Source organism: Mobula birostris, chromosome 1 (assembly GCF_030028105.1).
Source record: "Mobula birostris isolate sMobBir1 chromosome 1, sMobBir1.hap1, whole genome shotgun sequence".
NCBI classification, from domain to species: domain Eukaryota; kingdom Metazoa; phylum Chordata; class Chondrichthyes; order Myliobatiformes; family Myliobatidae; genus Mobula; species Mobula birostris.
Window position 1 is genome coordinate 7,321,474 of NC_092370.1, and position 23,089 is coordinate 7,344,562.

A 23,089-nucleotide genomic window follows, 5' to 3' on the forward strand; every position below is an offset into this window, starting at 1 on the left:
TTTATAGGCACTAAGATTTTAGCACAACATTGTAATTTCTTGTGAATATTTCTCTGCATTCAGATACAGCATAACATTTTTTAGAAATATTCCAAGTTTTATTTGTACACTGACTTTGATTACAATACTTTCTTGTGAAAGCTTCTGGGGGAAGAGTTAATACTTTTTTATAGGCAATGTATATGTAACAAGGTACCTAAGACTTTTGCACAGTACTGTAGTAATTTATATATTGCACTGTACTGCTGCGGCTACAAAAAAAAAGTTTCATGGCATATATGAATGTTGATAAACCTGATTCTGATGTGGGACTCTATTGTGGATTGATGGTGGGAAGTGGGCAGAGCGAGGGGAATCATGGTTGGGGGGGGAAGGGGGAAGGGAGAAGGGAGAGGGGACGAAGCGGGAAGCACCAGAGAGACGTTCTGTGATGATCACTAAACCAGTTGTTTGGAATCAAATGACCTTGCCTGGTGTCTCAGGGCTGGGTGTGTCTGCTCCCTGTGCATACACCCCCCCCCCCCCCCCCCATTGCTTCTCTGCCACCTGTCCCACAATCCTCCTGTAATGTGCTGTACTTATTTTTTTCAACAACACTATCAATCTCTGGCCTAGTGGACAATTTTTCTATTGCCAAATGTTCTTCATTAACAGTAGTAAATGCAAGTTGCCTTTTTCTGTGGAAGCAATCAGTAAAATAACATTCTTGAATATATACTTAATATATAACAGGCATTTTATATTAATATAACTGTTGGGCATGTATTTGCAGTCTAATTTTAATATCTTCAGCTTCTAAGGTGCAAATAAAAACTGGTTACATCCTGTAGAGAATGAATTCCAGAATTATCACTTAATATCACAAATTTCACCGCATGTAGGAGAGCTCATTTATGCTGTAAGTGTTATTCATTTTCACCTTGATTTGGACTGGTTTCAAAATAGAAAATTCACAAATGCTTATGTTAACATCTGTTGGATTCTGGTGTTTTTGATCCAAGGTTCTTTCAGAAGTCAGGAAGGAGGCACAAAAGCTGTTGCTTCATGATTGTTTTATTTAGTACTTATCAAACAAAGGAAACAGGAGCAGAATCTAGTAGCAGAAAGCTTAAAGACAAAATCTGAGACGCTAAGAAGATCAAGATGGCACTGCTGTGTTTAGAAATTTTATAACAGGTGGAAAATTCCAATTAAATTTATAGATAAGAGTTCAACAAGAAAGTACTCATCTGAATATTACAGTATTAAGATAACTAATGGAAAGCACTTATTCACTTAATGCAGAACAAAGAAGCTTCCAGTGCTTTCTAGAATTTGGTGCATTGTTTGCAGTGGTACAGTGCATTCATAATAAATTATATTGTAATAAAAACAGTACAAGAGAAATCTGATGACAGGGGAAGAAACTGTTACTAAATTGTTAAAATAGAGCTTTTTTATTTATATTGTGAAAATCATATAAATGTTACACCTTTTGCTGTTGAAATCCTTTGAGCATTACCATATTACTCCATTAACAGTCTTTGATATGTTTATACTGTGGGGCCTGTCACCATGTTTGATTGTTCCTTTGTCTCTATCTTTGCCCCATACTTTGTTTACAGAGTATCCATGTTTGAATTTTACACATGTAATATGAAGAAATACTGCCAGAGTCATAGTGATAGAGCAATACGGCAGTTACAGACACTTCAGCACAATGACTAATGCTGGCCAGTGTTACAATTTCCTGCAGTTGATCATATCCTTCCAAGTCCCAGTCATCCAAGTGCTTCTTAAATGATGTAATTGTACCTATCTCAACTCTTCTTGCAGCTTGTTTCATGTAGAGCCAGAGGAGAAGTAAATATTTCCTTTGCTAAATTTCAGTCTTGCAAAACAATTTGAACTTCATTAGATTGTAGGATGTGAAGTCATGATTCCTGTTTAATGCATTCTGTAACATTACCTCTAAATACTGAATCATGTAAATGTATACTTGCATAACTGTGCTTCTAGGAGTGAACATCTTGAACTAGCAGCTTAACAGGTTGTGATCTTGTACCCATTGTCTGCCTGTTCAATCTCCCGCCATGAGGTATAGAAACATCTTAACCAGTCTTTGCTGTGGAAGACACTAACAGTATGGTGGAAGCTCCAGATGGCAGGGGTCATGAACTCTGTGAAGTTACCATTACTAGAGAATTATTGGGAAACTGAAAGGTCTGAAGGTAGATAAGTCACTTGGACTGGATGGTGTACACCCCAGGGTTCTGAAAGAGGTGGCTGAAGAGATTGTGGAAGCATTAGTAATGCTCTTTCAATATTCACTAGATTCTGGAATGGTTCCAGAAGAGTGCAAATGTCACTTCAAGGAGGGAGAGAGGCAGAAGAAAGGAAAGTATAGGCCAGTTAGTCTGACCTCAGTGGTTAGGAAGATGTTGGAATCGATTATTAAGGATGAGGTCTCAAGGCACATGATAAAATGGGCTGGAGTCAACCTGGTTTCCTCAAGGGAAATTCTTGTCTGACAAATCTGTTGGAATTCTTTGAAGAAATAACAAGCAGGAGAGACAAAGAAGAATTGGTTGATATTGTGTATTTGGATTTTCAGAAGGCCTTCGACAAGGTGCCACACAGGAGGCTGCTTAACATGCTATGAGCCCATGGTATTACAGGAAAGATTCTGGCGTTGAAAAAGCAGTAGCCAATTGGCAGGAGGCAAAGAGTAGGAATGAAGGGAGCCTTTTTTTGGCTGGCTGCTAGTGACTAGTGGTGTTCCACAGGGGACTGTGTTGGGACAGATTCTTTTGACGTTATATGTTAATGATTTGGATAATGGAATCGATGACTTCGTTGCAAAGTTTGCAAATGATACGAAGATAGGTAGAGGAGCAGGTAGTTTTGAGGAAGTAGAAAGGCTACTGAAGGACCTAGATAAGGAAAATGGGAAAGAAATGGCAGATGGGATACAGTCTTGGGAAGTGTGTGGTCATGCACATTCGTAGAAGAAGTGAAAGGGTTGACTATTTTCTAAATGGAAAGTAAATACAAAAAACTGATGTGCAAAGGCACTTGAGAGTCATTACACAGAGTGCCCTAAAGGTTAATTTGTAGTGTGAGTCTGTGGTGAGGAAGGCAAATGCAATGTTTGGATTCATTTCAAAAGGACTTGAATATAAAAACAAAGATATAATGTTAATACTTTACAAAGCATTGGTGAGGCCTCACTTGATGTATTGGGAGGAGCTTTGGGCCCCATTGTTTTGAATGGATGTACTGAAACTGGAGAGGGTTCAAAGGAGGTTCACGAAAATGATTCCAGGATTGAAAGACTTGTCATAAAAACAACTCTTGGCTCTGGGCATGTATTCACTAGAATTCGAAAGATTGAGAGGTTACCTAATTTAAATCTATTAAATGTTGAAAGGCTTTGATAGGGTAGATGCAGAGAGGATGTTTCTATGGTGGGAGAATTTAGGACCAGAGGGCAGCCTCAGAATAGAGGGGTTTCCTTTTTGAACAGAGTTGAGGAGGAATTTCCTTAGCCAGAGAGAGGTGAATCTGTGGATTTCTTTGCCACAAGCAGTTGTGGAGACTTAAGTTTTTGTTTATTTAAGGCAGAGGTTGATAGATTCTTGATTGGTCAGAACATGAAGGCATGTGGGGAGGAGGCAGGAGATTGAGGCTGAGTGGAAAATTGGATCAGCCATGATGAAATGGCCAAGCAGATTCGATGGGCCAAATGGCCTAATTCTGCATTAGATTAGATTATGAGGACACTCAGTCCTCGTTTATTGTCATTTAGAAATGCATGCATTAAAAAATGATACAATGTTCCTCCAGAAAGATATCACAGAAACACAGGACAAACCAAGACTAAACTGACAAAACTACATAATTATAACATGTTTACAACAGTGCAAAGCAATACCGTATTTTGATAAAGAGCAGACCATGGGCACGGTTAAAAAAAAGTCTCAAGTCCTGATAGTCCCATCATTTCACGCAGACGGTAGAAGGGAGAAACTCTCCCTGCCATGAACCTCCAGCACCGCAAACTTGCCGATGCAGCACCAGGAAGCACCTGACCACAGCCCACTCTGAGTCCGTCCAAAAACTTCGAGCCTCTGACCAGCCCTCCGGCACCCAGCACCATCGCTACCGAGCAACAAGCAAAGCCGAGGACTCGGGGCCTTCCCCTCTGGAGATTCTAAATCACACAGTAGCAACGGCAGCGAAGCAGGGATTTCAGTAGTTTCACCAGATGTTCCTCCGTGCTCTCACATCTGTCTCCATCAAATCAGGATTGTGCACGGCACCCTCCTTGACAAATAACAGACATCACCACCGGAGTGGCCGCTGCGAGCTGCATCGCGCCTCCATCTTCTCCTCTTCTCTATCGTATGGTCTTATGGTCTAAGACAGTAAAACTGAAAAACGGCTTCTTCGCGAGGCGTGTTGCGCTGCTGAATAATGCTGCACCCCGGCTTGCTGATGGCCTTTGAGTGCTATCAACTATCGAAGTCACTTGTTGCTTGTAAATGAGGAATTTTTAAAAGAACTAAGCATGTGTTGTAAAATACAGTATCTGTTTTTGAGTCTGGAGTAGCACTGCAATCTGTTGTCTTGAGCAATGACAATAAAGTTCTATTCTGTTCTACACCAATGCACTATGTAATGAATTGATCTGTATGAACGGTATGCAAGATAAGCTTTTCATTTTGGTACATGCAACAATAATAAACCAATTTCAGTGAACAAAAGGGCTTTAGGGAGGATTGTCATTTTCACTTGAGCTTTTGAGAATGCATTAAGGGAGTATATGGACACAGAAACTAAGAATTTGGTCAAAGGGAAATAATTTGACATTTGGAATTCACTTGCAGACTAGACAAGGAGAGAGAGAGATGGGTATGGTGAATTTGAATTTCTAGAAAGGTTTTGATAAAGAAATGCAGTTGCTAAGTTAATATTGACCTGGATTGAGAATTAATTTGCTGTCGGGTCAAGAAGTTTCACCTCCACCTTGTATAACAGAACCTTTAGGGCAATTGGGATGGATGGACTGTAAGTTTTGACTGTGCCCTATTTGTGAAATCCATTGAGACTAGCTGTTTTAAAAATCTCTTTAATTGTGAACTAGTTAGAGAGAGGATAGGAGATTTGATACTGCTGCGGTGTGCTGGGGGAGGTTAATTTTGACTGAGGTGACTACTGTCTTACCATTTGAGGTTTGTCTCCGAGATGTGAGGTCAGAATTGCAGACATTGTAAAACAGCAGGAAGGAGGAAGTTTCCTGATCTCCTTGTTCCCAGAGGCAAACGTAAGGCATACATTAAATACTTCAGACTTAACACCTGATCGGGGATAGGAGGTGGTGTTTGTGAGTTGGCCACAGAGATCCAGCAGGTAGTAGTGTTTGCACTTGTTCAATTGATTTGAGGTTCCTGCATTCCATCCCAACAAGTGTGGAGATGGAAGAGAATGAGTTAATGACAGTGACACTAGTTCAGTGGGGTTGGTTGGGGGGGGGGGGAGAACTGTGGTTTGGTGAAAAGGAAAGTACTTCTTTTACAGAATTGGTGGGGAATAGATGCTGTCCTCTGCAGCCAGGAGAAGGAGATCGAAATATTATACTGCTCCTGTGGTATCGGCATGAAGGAATTCTGCTTAGTGGTATTGGATCCTGAAGCTGTTGTGATCCAAAGTTCTTTGGAAATTAAGAATTAGGCATAAAACTTGCTACTTTCCAATGTGTAATTAAATGTCACAAAAGCAAAGAACAAGAAGTGCTGAGAGAAAAAGGATCAATGCAAAAGGAGTCTTGTACTCAGACTAGAGGTGGGCCTCATCGACCGGGGTTGGCAGCTCATCTAGGAGAATGAAAATTCTGATCTGAAACCTCAACTGCCTTGCAGCTATACCCACTCATTGGGGAAGACTATGGGAGTAAATCCAAAGGGAAAAATCCAGAGCAGGGGTCCCTAAGGAAGTCCTATATTGAGTTCAATGCATATTGGCAACTCCTGCCACTCATGTGGAGAGGGGGAGCTTGCTACGTGGGCAACAGCTTGCTCTCCATATTGTACTGCCCTGGCTTGCGTATCTAGACAGCTAGGATGCAATACCCATGGTCAGCTCTGACCAACAGAGGCCCTCATTTCACTCGGACTACACAAATTCTAGTGATATTAATTAACCTATACTATTGCCGTATTTAAGTGCCCCGACATCTGCTACTGAAAACTTGGAAGTTTCTAGAAAAATACAGAAGCAAACGTATTGTAATTACTAGAAATTTTACTGACCAATTGTGTGTATTTGGGTAATTATTTAGAAATACAAGCAGGCACAGGAAAATTAAACTACGAAATGATAATAATTATACATTGTAATCCAGCTGTGGAGGGGGAGTAGGATGGCAGAAGATTTGGTTTTCGTAGTCCACACAAGTACTCATGATAGGATGGAGACAGGGCGGGTGAGTAGGTTTGCTGAGAAGACTTTTAAGCAGCTAGGCTCTCTCTCTCATATATAAAATCTGAGAAAAAGTTTGTTGTGAACCCCTTTGCAATTATCTGGTTTTCTGCATTAATTACTCATAAAATGTGGTCTGATCTTTATCTAAGTCACAATAATAGACAAACACAATCTACCTAAACTAATAACACACAAACAATTGTACTTTTCATGTTTTTATTGAACACATTGATTAGTCATTCACAGTCCAGGCTGGAAAAAGTATGTGAACCCTTATATTTAACACCTGGTAGAACCTCTTTTAGCAGCAATAACCTCTACCAAAGGTTTCCTGTAGCTGAGGATCAGACTTGCACAACAGTGGGGAGGAATTTTAGACATGCAAAACTGTTTCAAATCATCAATATTTCTGGAATATCTTGCATGAACTGGTCGTGCTGTAGCATCTCAATTGGTTTAAGGTCTGGACTCTGACTTGGCCATTCCAAAACACAGATTTTCTTCATTTTAAACCATCCTGTTGTTGATTTACTCTCGTGTTTTGGATCATTGTCTTGTTGCATCATCCCTTTTCTATTAAGCTTCAGGTGATGGACTGCCACCCTGACATTTTCCTGTAAAATGTCTTGATACAATTTGGAATCCATTGTTCCCTCAACAATTGCAAGCTTTCCTGGCTCTGAGGCAGCAAAGCAGCCCCAAATCATGATGCTCCTTTCACAATGCTTCACAGTTGGGATGAGGTTTTGGTGATAGTGTGCAGTGCCCTTTTCCCTCCAAACATGGGTGTGCATTTCTGCCAAAAAGTTCAACTTTTGTCTCATCTGTCCACAAGATATTGTCCCAGAAGTGTTGTGGAACATGCAGGTGGTCTTTTGCAAACTTGAGATGTGCAGCAATATTTTTTTTGAAGGGCACCATGGTGTGAACTGAACATTGGTTGGCAGACAAGAACAGTAATATTAATGGATCTTTCTTGGAGCATCAGGTAGTGACAAAACTCCGTTCGTGGCTATTACAAAGAGGGATAATTTTAAGGTGATTAGAGGGAAGAATAGGGCATTTGTCAAAGGTAGGTTTGTTTACACAGAGTGATGGGCACATGAAACGCGCTGCCAATTGACGCTTGTAGAGGCAGATCCATTAGGGGAATATTGGAAACTTTTAGGCACATGAGTAATAAAAAAAAAAAATGAGGGGCTACATTAGAGGGAAGGATTAGATTGATCTTAAAGTAGGTTAAAAGGTTGGCACAGCATCATGGGCTGAAGGGCCTAAATGGGGCTGTAACATTTCTGCTCTGTATGTGAAGAAACTGACTATTTTCTAAGTTCACGTACAATGTGGAACTGAAAGACAGTCTGCACAGTGATTAGGACCAATTGACTCAAGTGAGAGTGTGATATATTCAGCCATGTCAGAGTACACTGCTTTGTTTTTGATTACGGTATTTCTTCAAGTGCTATTTTGATGTCTGCTGAAGTGCGATTATAGACCACAGTGAGGGTGATGGAGAACTCCTGCACTAGGTAGAATGGTCAGCACTTTACTGCTCAGGGAAGCTGGGTGGGACAAAGCTGCTGTATCTGTTGCACCATGAGGAGTTTATGATAGAGCCAATTCTGTCTCCTTTCCTCTGCTGTCTTGTCCATCTAAAACCTTCAGGCTGGAGCACGGAGTCAGGAGAGTTGGCAGTTAGTCATATCGCTGTGGAACAGAGCACAGTAGTCCCTTGTGTCCCTTTGATAAGGTAATCTTTGAGGTCCTCAATCTTGTTTTCTTGTGATTGCAATTAGCTAGTGATGGGGTAGGGTGCTTAGGACCTTGTGCTTCTGTCTTCCTCATCAGTCACATTTTCTGAGACAATTGAGGCTTCCCTGCTGTACAGGTTTCCCCCACCATCCGAAGGTAGAGCGTTCCTGTGAAACGGTTTGTAAGCCGAAATGTCGTAAATTGAAGAAGCAGCTACCATTTATTTATATGGGAAAATTTTGTGAGCGTTCGCAGACCCAAAAATAACCTACCAAATCATGCCAAATAACACATAAAACCTAAAATAACAGTAACGTATAGTAAAAGCAGGAATGATATGATAAATACACAGCCTATATAAAGTAGAAATACTTTTCTACAATCATTGCTGGCACAGATCTCCGTAGCGAAAATCACGCAAGCGCTGTTGGCAAAAACACGGCGCAAGCGCTCTCCAGTATCCTTTAAACTATGAAGCTGCCAAATCATACCAAATAACACGCAAAAATACACAGCCTATATAAAGTGGAAATAATGTATGTACAGTGTAGTATCACTCACTGGAATTGGTTCAGCGCCGAGCACACTGATGATGGTGTGTTAGGCTGAGTCGGAGTTTGGGTGGTGCAGTGGCCCCCACCCTCCGGGCCACCAACCATTACATTGCCGTGAAGCAGGCAGGGGTCCAGCGGTAGCCGGGACGCACCCAGTGCATCTTTAAGAAAAAAGCTGAAATAAACATGCTGATTAATTACGTGCTGCCCGACACGTAATTGTCGGCCCAGATCAGTGCCGATTGCCAATTGCATTGCCTCTGATCTGGGCCAACAATTACGTGTGGGGCGGCACCTAATTAATTAGCATGTTTATTTCGGCTTTTTTCTTAAAGATGTGCTGTGTGCCTCCCGGCTACTGCTGCATTCTCCGCGAATTGGTACAGTATCTGTCCGGGGCCCGGCTGTTGGGGTGGTGGGACACGGGGGTGCCATCTCATCGTCGATCAGGACAGGCAGCTCATCTTCTCCTATGACTGCCCGCCTCGATGTGGAAAGTCGAGGTTCGTCATCTGCTGTGGCTGATGTGGAAGGCTTGCTTGACTGCTGAGCCTCGCGCATTTTTTATCACACAGTTCTTTGTAAGGACTCAAAGAATCTTGCAAATATCCCCTAAACCTACGTACCCTTTCAAAATTAAAGTCGTACTTTATCATTACTCATTTGGTTTCGATTGTTATCCCTTCCTCTTCCAATTGCATCAGCTCTTCATCTATCAATTCTTGGTTATGGAATGCCAAAACCTCTTCAACATCATCTTCGTCAGCTCCCACAAGCCAAACTCATTTTGTCCTTGCTTCGTTCACCACGATCGAAATGCTTAGTTATGTCTAGTTTTATCGTAAGTGTAACACCCTTACGAACTCTTTCAGGCTTTTCTGACACCATAGAACTCATCTTGCAAACAGCTGCTCACAGGCACGTGTTAAAGCAATGCTGGCGAGAATGCTGTTCCGAATCCGGGGAGAGCGGGCGCTCGGGGCGCGCGCTAAATTTTTTATCGTGTGCTGAATTTTTTTCGTAACAGTGAAAACACCTTCTGAAAGCGAAAACTGAGTACTAATGTAGGTCTTTCGTAACAGTGAGGTTTCGTAAAGTGAACGTTCGAAAAGTGGGGGACACCTGTATCCAGTTGCAGTATTTGCTGCCTGGGTGGTCCTATTGCTAATTAATTTAAATAGCTTAAAAGTATGTTTTCTGCATAAACAAAAGAAATTGTGCAGGGTAATACACACAAAATGTGGAGGAACTCAACAGGTCAGGCATCATCTGTGGAGAGTTTCTGACCAAAATGCATCATCATTACTGATGTCTTTTCCATTTCTGTCTTGACCCAAAACATCAACTGTTTATTTCCCTCCATAGATGCTGCCTGACCTGATAAGCTCCTCACGCTTTTTGTGTGTTGTTTACTGCGATTTCCAGTTTTAAAGGGTCAGATCTCAAGTAGGAAACTACATTGTTGATGCTGTGAAGAGGGGGAAAGCACAGATGATACTGAGCTGGCCACTAATGAAGGATGAGGAGTGTCTTTTGAGCTCACTTCATAATATTAGTCGAAATATTTCTGCATATTAAGGGCATTCGGAAAGCTTTGGGACAGTGCAGGTCAATGTCATTGAGCTAAAAGCTGAGCTATGATTTTGATGAATGGTGGGACTCCTTTTAGGAAAGGAGTTCAAGTTTGGGTCCTAGACCTTCGAAGGCAAGCTTTTGTCAGATTGACTTTTATAGATCAAGGTATTGAGTACAGGAGTTGGGATGTTAAGTTGAAGTTGTATTAAACTTTGGTAAGGCCTAATATCCAGTTCTGTGTGCAGTGTTTGGTCATCTACTTACAGGAAAGCTGAAGTAAATTGGAAAGGGTACAGAGAAAATTTACAAGAATGTTGCTGGGACTGGAGTACCTAAGTTTTAAGGAAAGATTGAATAGGTTTGAATTTTATTCACTAGAACATATAAGATCGAGAGAAGATTTGATGTGGTTTGCAAAATTATGAGGGGTATGGATAGGGTAAATGCAAGCAGACTTTTTCCACTGAGGTTGAGTGATATTACAACTAGAGGTCACAGGTTAAAGATGAAAAGTTTTAAGGGAGCACTCTGTGTGGTGATGGTGTGGAATGAGCTGCCAGCACAAGAGGTGGGTGTAATTTTGATTTCAATGTTTAAGAGAAGTTTGAATAGTTACATGGATTTGATGGTATGTTACATGGCTATGGTCCAGGTGCAGATCGATGGGAGTAGGCAGTTTAAATGGTTCAGTGCAGACTAGATGGGTTGAAGGGCTGTTTCTGTGCTTAGTTTTCAATGCCTCAGATACAATAACCGCTGTTGGAAGGATCACATTGGAGATGCTGGTGACTCTATAAACACAGTGTAGAGAAGTGTTTATTATTAGGAACAACAGTGCTATAACAGGCCCTTCTAGTCTAATGAGCCTGTGCCACTCAATTATGCCAGTGTGACCAATTAATCCACTAATCCATATGTCCTGGAATGTGGGAAGAAATCACAACACTTGGACGAAACCCACCCGGTCACGGGAAGAACATACAAACACCTTGCAGCTGGAGGTGGAAATGAATCTGATCGCTGGCACTTAATAGCGTTACACTAACTGCTACATTACCATGCCATCCCAATACTTCAGAGGGGACTTGCAACCAAAACTACAGTTAAATTTGAAAACTAGGCTAAGAACTTTAAAACCAACACTGTTCAATATTGGTCAGTAAGAGCTGGGGGGGGAATGGGGGCAACAATTTTGTCTGACCTTGGTTAATAGACACTAGCCGACATATGCAGTAGATAGTACTGATACCACAGCTCTAGTGACCCAGTTCTGATGGTGACTGCAGAATTTGCATTTTATCCTTGTGACTGCATGCGTCTACCCTGGAGTGTTTCATCCCGGGTTGGTAGGTTAATTATTAGTAAGTTAACCCTGGAGAGATGAACATGGTTAAATTGTATAATGTCAGAAACTGGAAATGACTAGTCTTAGGAATGGTGTAAGCAAGATGTATGAGCAGAATTAGGCCATTTGGCCCATTGGATCTGCTCCACCATTACATCATGGCTGATTTATTATACCCCTCAACCTCATTTTTCTGCCTTCTCCCTGAAACCTTTGAGATACTGACTAATGAAGAACCTATCAACATATGCTTTAAATATACTCAATAGCCGTCTGAGGAAACGAATTCCCCAGATTCACTTCTCTGGCTAAAGAAAGTCAATAGACAATAGGTGCAGGAGTAGGTCATTCGGCCCTTCGAGCCAGCACCGCCATTCACTGTGATCATGGCTGATCATCCACATTCAATATCCAGTTCCTGCCTTATGCCCATAACCTTTGATTCCACTATCTTTAAGAGCTCTATCCATCTCTTTCTTGAAAGCATCCAGAGACTTGGCCTCCACAGCCTTCTGGGGCAGAGCATTCCATATATCCGCCACTCTCTGGGTGAAAAAGTTTTTCCTCAACTCCGTTCTAAATGGCCTACCCCTAATTCTTAAACTGTGGCCTCTGGTTCTCGACTTATTTCTGTTCTAAATAGTTGTCCCTGTATTCTGAGGCTGTGTCCTCTGGTCGTAGACTCCCCCACAACAGGAAAACATTCTTTCCACCCCCGCACTATCTAGGCCTTTCAATATTCAGTCGGTTTCAATGAGATCTCCTCTTCTCTCCCCCCCCCCCATTCTTCTAAACTCCAGCGAATGCAGGCCCAGAGCCATCAAATGTTCCTCATATTTGAACCCTTCATTTTTGTGAACCTCCTGGACCCTCTCCCAGACCAGTGAATATGTGTTTGGAAACTGTCTTGAGACAGATAATACGAATTATGTTTAGTTTCTTATAATTCCCAAGGTTTGATATTGTCACATATACCAAGATGCAGTGAAAAGCCTGTCTTGTATAATGTTCATACAGATCAGATCACTACACAGTGTATTGAGGTGGATGAAGGTAAAACAGTAACAATGCAGAATAAAGTGTAAAAGCTACTGGAAGAATGCTCTGCAGGTAAATGCTCAGAATGAGGTAGATGGTGAGGCCGAATCCTCCTTATTGTACAAGAGGTCCGTTCAAGAGTCTGATAACAGTCTTGGAGAAGGACCATGCAGAAATGGCCCTTCAGTCCATCTAGTCCACACCAAAGCATTTAAACTGCCTACTCCCATCGACCTCCATCCGGACCATAGCCCTCCATACCCCTACCATCCATGTACCTATCCAAATTTCTCTTAAACAATGAAATCAAGCTTGCATGCACCACTTGTGCTGGCAGCTCATTCTACACTCCCACCACCCTCTGAGTGAAGAAGTTTCCCTTCATGTTCCCCTTAAACTTTTCACCTTTTGCCCATGATCTATGATATCTAGTTGTAGTCTCACCCAGCCTTAGCAGAAAAAGCCTGCTTGCATTTGCCCTATCTATACCCCTTATAATTTTGTATACCTCTATCAAATCTCCTTTCGATCTTCTACATTAGAAAAAATAGAAAGTTCTAACATATTCAGTCTTTTCTTGTAACATTTCCCAGGGCTGTAAAGGCTAATATGAGGGAGTACAGTTTTAAAGTGCTTGGAAGTAGGTACGGACGGGATGTCAGGGGTAAGTTTTTCACAAAGTGGTGGGTGTGTGGAATACACTGCTAGCAATAGTGGTTAAGGTGGATACAATAGGGTCTTTTAAGAGACTCCTAGGTAGGTACATGGAGCTTAGAAAAATAAAGGGCTATGCGGTAGAAAAATTCTAGACAGTTTCTAGAATAGGTTACATGGTTGGCACAAAATTGTGGGCCAGAAGGCCTGTTGTGTGCTGTATAGTTCTATGGTCCTCCAGACCCGGCAACATCCTTGTAAATTTTCTCTGTGCTCTTTCAACAGTGGGATAGAAGCCCTCTTTTGAGTGTGAGGGGTTGTGCTGTCAGGCTTTTGTGTCTTTTGCCTGTTGGGAGACGGGAAAACAGAGGTTGTCCAGCGTGGGTGGAGTCTTTGATTGTGTTGGATTCTTTACCGGGACAGTGAAAAGTGTAGATAAAGTCCACAGAGTGGAGGCTGATATTCATACAATATTCTGAGCTGCGTTCACAACTCTCTGCAGTTTCTTACGGTCATGTGCAGTTGCAAAATCAAACCATTATGCATGCAGACAGTGTGCTTTCTGTGGTGCATCAATAAAAATAGCTGGAGGGTCAGTGGGGATATGCCAAATTTCTTTAGCCTCCCGAGGAAACAAAGATGGTAACTTTTCAGTGTGGTTAGACCAAGACGGGCTAAAGGTGATGTTCACACCTGGGAACCTTAACTTGAATAACGTTGAGGTTGAGAGATTTGAACACTTCAAGTTTAATTATCATACAACCATACATGAATACAACCAAACAAAACAATGTTCCTCCAGGGCCAAGGTACAAAACAGATTACCAGCAGCACACAGCACATATGGTTATGATAGCAGAAAAGCATACAGTCACAAAAAAATTGATGTAGACGGTGACATGGTGTCATATCTTTCCCACAGTGTCAACACTGTCTCCTTTCTGTACTGTGACTCATCATTAATTGAGATGCAGCCCAGCAGGAGACTTAAGTTCTAGATATTGTGATTGAGTTACTGTTGGGGATATGTGGAAGTTCAGTATTCTCTGCAGTCAATTGCATGGTGAAATACAATGATATCACCCTAAAACCCAATGAGTATTTACTTTACAACTAGGGACTGGTATATAAGCAAGGAAGATCAGTACAACCATAACAGTGCCTAATTATAAATCTAGAATACTGGATGCCGTACCTGTGGTCCATGGACCCCTGCTTAATGGTATTAGTTCGTGGCATAAAAAACATTGGGAACCCCTGCCTCACAGGACAAGAGCCATAGGAAAAATGCATTATAGATTCATCAGAATCAGGTTTATTATCACCGGCATGTGACGTGAAATTTGTTAACTTAGCAGCAGCAGTTCAATGCCACACATAATCTAGCAGAGGGAGAGACAAAAATAATAAAATAAAACATAATAAGTAAATCAATTACAGTGGCATGCAAAAGTTTGGGCACCCCGGTCAAAATTTCTGTTACTGTGAATAGCTAAGTGAGTAGAAGATGAACTGATCTCCAAAAGTCATAAAGTTAAAGATGGAACATTCTTTTCAACATTTTAAGCAAGATTAGTGTATTATTTTTGTTTTGTACAATTTTAGAGGGGGGAGAAAAAAGGAAAGGAGCACCATGCAAAAGTTTGGGCACCCCAAGTGATTTGAGCTCTCTGATAACTTTTACCGAGGTCTCAGACCAGAGCTTGTTAGGGCTATGGCTTGTTCACAGTCATCGTTAGGAAAGGCCAGGTGATGCAAGTTTCAAAGCTTTGTAAATACCCTGACTCCTCGAACCTTGTCCCAACAATCAGCGGCCATTGGCTCCTCTAAGCAGCTGCCTAGGACTCTGAAAATTAAAATAAATGATGCCCACAAAGCAGGAGAAGGCTATAAGAAGATAGCAAAGTGTTTTCAGGTAGCCGTTTCCTCAGTTCATAATGTAATTAAGAAGTGGCAGTTAACAGGAACGATGGAGGTCAAGTTGAGGTCTGGAAGACCAAGAAAACTTTCTGAGAGAACTGCTCATAGGATTACTAGAAAGGCAAATCAAAACCCCCGTTTGACTGAAAAAGACCTTCAGGAAGACTTGCAGACTCTGGAGTGGTGGTGCACTGTTCTACTGTGCAGCGACATTTGCACAGATATGACCTTCATGGAAGAGTCATCAGGAGAAAACCTCCCTGCATCCTCGCCACAAAATTCAGCGTCAGAAGTTTGCAAAGAAGCATCTAAACAAGCCTGATGCATTTTGGAAACAAGTCCTGTGGACTGATGAAGTTAAAATAGAATTTTTTGGCTGCAATGAGCAAAGGTATGCTTGAAGAAAAAAGGGTGCAGAATTTCATGAAAGGACCCCTCTCCAACTGTTAAGCACGGGGGTGGATCGATCATGCTTTGGGCTTGTGTTGCAGCCAGTGGCACGGGGAACATTTCACTGGTAGAGGGAAGAATGAATTCTATTAAATACCAGCAAATTCTAGAAGCAAACATCACACCATCTGTAAAAAAGTTGAAGATGAAAAGAGGATGGCTTCTGCGACAGGATAATGAACCTCAAAATCCACAATGGACTACCTCAAGAGGAGCAAGCTGAAGGTTTTGCCATGGCCCTCACAGTCCCCCGACCTAAACATCATCGAGAATCTGTGGATAGACCTCAAAAGAGCAGTGCATGCAAGACGGCCCAAGAATCTCACAGAACTAGAAGCCTTTTGCAAGGAAGAATGGGGGAAAATCCCCCAAACAAGAGTTGAGAGACTCTTAGCGGGCTACAGAAAGTGATACTTGCCAAAGGGGGAGTTACTAAGTACTGAACATGCAGGGTGCCCAAACTTTTGCTTCGGGCCCTTTTCCTTTTTTGTTATTTTGAAACTGTAAGGATGGAAATAAAAAAAGTAATCTTGCTTAAAATATTAAAGAAATGTGTCATCTTTAACTTTATGCCTTTTGGAAATCAGGTCATCTTTTACTTGCTTAGCTATTCACAGTAACAGAAATTTTGACCAGGGATGCCCATACTTTTGCATGCCACTGTATGTATATTGAATAGATTATTAAAAAAATGTGCAAAAACAGAAATGCTGTATATTTTTAAAAAGTGAGGTAGTGTCCAAAGCTTCGAAGTCCATTTAGGAATGGGATGTCAGAAGGGAAGAAGCTGTTCCTGAATCGCTGAGTGTGTGCCTTCAGGCTTCTGTATCTCCTACCTGATGGTAACAGTAAGAAAAGGGCATGCGCTAGGTGCTAGAGGTCTTTAATGTTACAGATATTCCAATGGTTTCCTGGGTGCCACAGTAGTGTATTGGTTAGTGTGACGTTACTATAGCTCAGGCCTTTGGAGTTCAGAGTTCAGTTCTGACATCATTTGTTAGGTGCCTGTACATCCTTCCCGTGGAACGCATGGGTTTCCTCTGGGTGCTCCGGTTTCCTCCCACAGTCCAAAGGTGTACTGGTTAGAAGGTTAATTGGTCATTGTAAGTTGTCCTGTGATTAGGCTAGGGTTAAATTAGGGGTTGCTGGGTGGGACAAAGGGCCGGAAGGGCCTGTTCTGTGATGCAGCTCAATAAATAAATAAACCCTCTCAAACTTGTGTACAGAAGTTAAATGGTGTAATGCTTTAGGATTTTGAAAGAACTTGATGTGCTGGAGATTTTGTGCTTTACTACTTGTGGAAAGGTCTAGGTCTAGTAAAGGGGACAGTTCCTGAATATATTGGCTTTGATTTTAAGGTTACGAAATATTTCTTATCACACTGTATCAGAAATATGTAAATCCCAGGGAGAGCGTTAAAAGCTTGTTGAATTTTAACTCTGAAATGATATTTGTTTGGTTTTCAAGTCGAGGTGGGTGAATGAGTAAGCTCTAGATGTCTTTCTGATTGTTGGGTTAAATTGTTAAATGGTTTTGCTTGTTACTTGATTCGAGATGTTGATCCCACTTTTTGTTTTGGAGCATTACTGATTTATGGATAAATTTGTTTAATTCCATTTTGAGCTTGGGATGGATTTGTCTTAATCCATTTTGTGATGGATTTCTTTACACTACCATTTAATTTGGTCGACTTGACATCAGAAATCTGTCTTTGGACTGCAGCCACTATTGAACATCTTATTTCTAGTTCTGAGAAACAATGCCTCTCACCCATACTTTTGTGAAGAAAATTTGGAGGATGTACTAGTTCCCCAGGTATTGGACACAAATATTACTGTTGTTCAAAGTAACATTGGTAACCTACTTTTTGGCCAGTGCTATTGGAAAATGCAAGTCATAAATTGTATTTAAATTGCACCATTTGAAATTTCATTTGTGGAATATGTAGCTCATATTAGAGGCTTACTAATTGAAGTTTGCCTTATTTTGTCAGGAGATGCTGTCTGTTACTTAGGCTGAAATCCTACTTGTGGTTTTGGGGTCTCCAGTGCTTATTTAGCCTTTGGTTAGACACATAGAAAACATAGAAAATGTACAACACAATACATTCCCTTCGGCCCACAATGCTGTGCTAAACATGTACTTACTTTAGAAATTGCCTAGTGTTATCCATAGCCCTCTATTTTTCTAAGCTCCATGTACTTATCCAGGAGTCTCTTAGAAGACCCAATTGTATCAGCCTCCACCACTGCCGCCAGCAGCCTATTCCACGCACTCACCACTCTCTGTGTATAAAAATAAATAGAAGTAATTTACCCCTGACATCTCCTCTGCCTACTTCCAAGCACCTTAAAACTGTGTCCTCTTGTGTTAGCCATTTCAGCCCTGGGAAAAAGCCTGTGACTATCCACACGATCAATGCCTCTCATCATCTTATACACCTCTATCAGGTTACCTCTCAACCTATGTCGCTCCAAGGACAAAAGGCCAAGTTTGCTCAACCTATTCTCATAAGGCATGCTCGCCAATCCAGGCAACATCCTTGTAAATCTCCTCTGCACCCTTTCTATAGTTTCCACATTCTTCCTATAGCGAAGTGACCAGAACTGAGCACAGTACTGCAAGTGGGGACTGACCAGGGTCCTATTAGGTTGTTAGGTTGAAAATGTCTTGTGGATGCAGGGTGTTTGGTCTCTTGGTTATATTGTTTCTGTGGAAAGCCTATAGGTGTTGACACTGGTGCTGGAATGGTAGTGTGTTTCAGTGGTAGTATGATGAGCTGTGCAGAATTTTTTTGCTGTATGTATTTGGAGACCCAGTCTCCATTGTACATTTGACTCAAGAGTGAGGGTCTTGGTTGTGCTGAAAGCAAGAACCATACATAATTACAGCTGAATGAGGGGTCAAGGTGCAAAACATTCAAAGTAAACTTCAAAATAGCAAATAATATTTAAAACGGCAATTAACATAATTCAAAATGGCGACCAAAGAAGCATATTCACTTGAGGAAAAAGAAGTGTTGTGTGGTTATGTGTATAGTCCAAAACCCTGCCAATAATGTCCAACAATCAATGGTAGTGGCCCCCTACATTGTACAGATGCACGCAACTCATTCCACTGCTCGAACACGGGAGGCCAGCAACAAGGGGAGAGGCCAGGCCCCAGCCAAGTGTGGACAGCACACTATAATGTTTCTGTGTCACCTACTCTGCAGCTGCAGGCAAGCCTGAGGACTGAGGCCGCACAATTCACATGTTGCCTGTCCCACCACCAAACAAGGGTAACAGGCCTGCAGCAACTTGTTTCATCCCTGTCCAACAGAGTTGTGCGATCGCAAGTGAAACACCCGAGACAGTCTCCCACGGTTGCACTTCACCAACTTCGAAGCTTCCGAGTAGCGGCCAGCAACATGATCTGCAGCCAGATCAGCTTCTCTGTACCCAAATGGGCCCCTCTCTCGGCGTCCTAGCTGAAGGCATTTTTGTATATAAAAAAAAGTATAAATCTGGTAGGACTCAGAACTATGGAAAAAAATGCGAGCAGTGTAGAGTTTACATTGTTACTTTGTTGAAATACAGAGCAGAACAGGGCTTTCTGGCCCTTTGAGCAATCCCCCAATTTAATTCTAGCCTAATCACGGGACAATTTTCAATGATCAATTAACCTCCCAACAGGTACGTCTTTGGACTGTGGGAGGAAATCGACATGGTCATGGGGAGAACGTACAAACTCCTTACAGGCCACGGCAGGAATTGAACCTGGGTCATTTGTACTATAAACCACTACACTATTGTGCCGCCCATCCATTTCTAAAGGATACGTATGGAGGGAGTGTGAAAAGATGAAACTGAAAATTATGAATCATTTGTAGGATCTGCATATTAAAATTTGTTATTCTTAAAACATTTTTGAAATGACATTTTGATAATTTGATCAATTGGTTTTGTTGAAATTTAGTTATGGTTTTTATTTTGTAATGCCCTCAATTTGACAAGTACCCTGGCTGAGCAGTATTTATGTGGAGTCTTGAGTTTCATTTGTTCTTTGGTAAATATCAGGTTTAGTTGTGTTTGATCGATCAACAGTTGGGTTTCCATTAAATTTTAAATCAGTCATACATGTATGAATGTCACCACGAAAATCAGTGATTATTAATCCACCGGATATTAATTACCTTAAGCAATTGTGCAGCTCCTGCATTTGAGATGTTTCAACACACATTCAGTTCATTGTATGCTATACTTCAAGTTCTGGTTGTCAGATTTGGACTATTCCTTAGGTAGACAGCATAGCCCGAGGCTTCCTTGAAGCGAGGTTTCCATAAACAGGGATACTGCCTTCCTTCCCAAAAACTTGAGAGTAACTTGAAACCAGTAAAGATGTATGTGCACTCAGATGCTGTGGCCTTCTGGGTCCAAGCATTGGTGCAATTGTTCATGATTAATGTCTTTTTCAAGATCACAAGACACTGCAGGATATTAAGAATACCAAGTACTGCAGGTCTACCCCATAAACAAGTTGCTGGATGGTGTTGAATCTGGACTTGTTCGCCGTGTTGCACCCAGGGAGGAAGGTGGCAGAGGTGGTCGGTGGTCCAATGGACAGTGCTGGTGATTGTCTTGGATGTTCCTGTTGTGATTCCAAGACCTTGTTGCACATAGGTAATGTAAAACATCAGGAGTCCATTCACAGGGTCATTGGAAAGACTGATGGCAGGGAGGCTGCGTTGCCTCGGCTGTTGCGCGGACCAGGCCTTCGCGCTCTGCGGTCGCCTTTTGCGGCCACCAGGAAAGGAGATGCTGGAGCTGGATTCCATACTGGGTTGGGGGCTTTTCCCTCCAGTTGGTGCTGCCCTTTGATGTTTGCTCGGTGAAAGACTAGCTGGATTGTGTTCGCCAGTGGCTGCACTTGTGCGCAATGAGGAACTGCTGCAACTTATTCTTGGCTAAATGTGACTCCAGATCAAAATCTGTACACCATCAATCTACAGGCCATGATGTTCAGGGACTAGAGCTGCATTAGTATTATTATTATTATTATTTAATATTTTTGTAACTACGATTTTCTGCTAATATAATTATATATTCTGTGTATGACTTGACTTTGTGCCTTGCAGCTTGGCTCCAGAGTAATACTATTTCATTTGACTGTACTCACGTATATGGTTGAATGACAATTAGACTGGGTAAACACAAAAGATTCTGCATGTTGTCCCTTTATTCGTCTTTATAGATGCTTCCTGACCTGCTGAGTTCCTCTAGCATTTTGTGTGTGTTACTTGAGACCAGCTCAACCATTTTTAATGAACACTATCGGTGAAAAAAACGGAATTTGATTACCTTGGTGTTATGGAGGCAGTTGAGCTTTGCCACCTCTGAGATGAATTGGAGAGCTTCTCAGTTTTCCAGTTTGATTGGGTTATCCTCTGTTTTGTTGCTCAGGCAACAGTATAATCCCCACTCTTTCAGATGGCATTTGGAAGATGCTGATTTGAAATCAGTGACAGGTTACTGAATATATACTTTAAACGATACTTTTGGGAAGTTATCTGTAAGTTTGGTCACCTTTTATAGATAGATAGATATACTTTATTGATCCCGAGGGAAACTGGGTTTCGTTACAGCTGCACCAACCAAGAATAGAGCATAAATATAGCAATACAAAACCCACAAACAATCAAACAACAATATGCAAACTATGCCAGATGGAAATAAGTCCAGGACTAGCCTATCGGCTCAGGGTGTCTGACTCTCCACGGGAATCCAATTTTTATGTGAAATTGGATTCTCTGCTCCACATTGCGCTGAAGACATATTACCCTTGAAGACAGTAACTGATGCAGAATCAGAAAGCTCTAGAAGATAGGGTACAGCACAGGAACAGACCATTCAGCATACAATGTTGTATGAACCAGCTAAAAGACTAATCAGAAACACCTAAGCACTAATCTCTCCTACCTACACCATGTCCACATCATCCATCTTCTTACATCCATGTACCTGTGTCCAAAAAAAACTTGCCCCCTCCCCCCCCCTCCCCAGACTTCCCCCTCTCATCTTCAGTACGTGCTCTCTGGTGTTAGACATTTCTACCTTGGGAAATAGATCTATGCCTCTCATAATATTATAACCCTCTATTAGATCTCCCCTCAGCCCCCTGACGCTCCAGAGAAAACAACCCAAGTTTGTCCAGCCTCTCATGATAGTACATGCCTTCCAAACCAGGCAGCATCCTGATAAACCTCTTCTGCACCTTCTCTTTTTCGTAATTTTCCTACCTCCACAAATCGTTACTGCCCACAGATAGAAACAGCTTTCACCAGAACGTGGGTGTCAAATTGTGACAGGATGTCTGTAGGGGTAATTTAAAATTATGCAATTGTTAGATTGTTATGTATATTAATAGACCGACAAGCAATCATGTTAGGCATAATTTCACATTCAGTCTGTTTTTATTGGTGGAAACTGAAGTGAGGTTTTAACTAAAAAATTGCAACTCAAAAGTCAAGCTATTAGATGAGAGTGGATAAATACTCAGCTCAGAATTTGAAAACTATTGGCAAAATGTATTAGGTTATCTACTATATTGGATTATCCCCATGAGGCTCAACTACTGTAGAATGGAACCATTGGTACATTGTCGCTGGTGTACAAGCTAATCATGAATTGCTTTTTCTCCTAGGTCTGAAATGTTACTGCACGCACTGTGTGTCAACTAACTTCACCTGTGAGACGGATGGGCTCTGTATGACTACTGTCACTCGCAAGGAAGACCGGATAGTACATGGCAAGATATGTGTTTCAAATGCTGAACTGATACCTCCAGACAGACCATTTCTATGTGCAGCATCCAGAAATGACGCTGTATCAAATCGTTGCTGTAATACTGATTTGTGTAACCGTTATGATTTACCTGTGCCAACAAGAGGTAAGTTTCTGGGTGGATGTTTTCATACGCTTCTGAGAAGGTGTTGACTGTTAATTGTGTTTAAGTAAGGTGTTGACTGACTTCCTATGCAAGATTGTCCTTGAAGTGTGATGAGCTTGATATTTCCTCAGACAAGCATAGGTTAGAAAAATTGCTCTTTGTAAGCAATCATGATAACTTGAATTTTTCTAACCTGTGCTTGTCTAAGTAGATTCTGCCAGATGTGAGCTTGTGACCAAATTTTACACATGGAGATGACTTCTGCTTAATATTGTCCATTGTATAGTTTAATGCCACTGTTGCTGTATAGCCACTGCACTTACGATTGTTATCTTTGATGGATCAATCACTTGTGGCATGTGGTTAGGTTTGTGAAGCCTTCTCTATCTAGTTAGGGTTTCCATAACACTAT

At 41.6% G+C, this 23,089-nt stretch overlaps 1 protein-coding gene across 2 annotated transcripts in view; it reads left to right on the top strand.

The window, feature by feature from the left end:
* The window catches only part of tgfbr1b (transforming growth factor, beta receptor 1 b), a 97,095-nt gene that overhangs the window by 29,733 nt on the left and 44,273 nt on the right, over positions 1–23,089 (top strand). For both annotated transcript variants that reach the window (XM_072252040.1, XM_072252050.1), the window contains exon 2: positions 22,432–22,677. In XM_072252040.1, the coding sequence (XP_072108141.1) occupies positions 22,432–22,677 (246 nt within the window). The remainder of the gene's footprint in view (positions 1–22,431; positions 22,678–23,089) is intronic.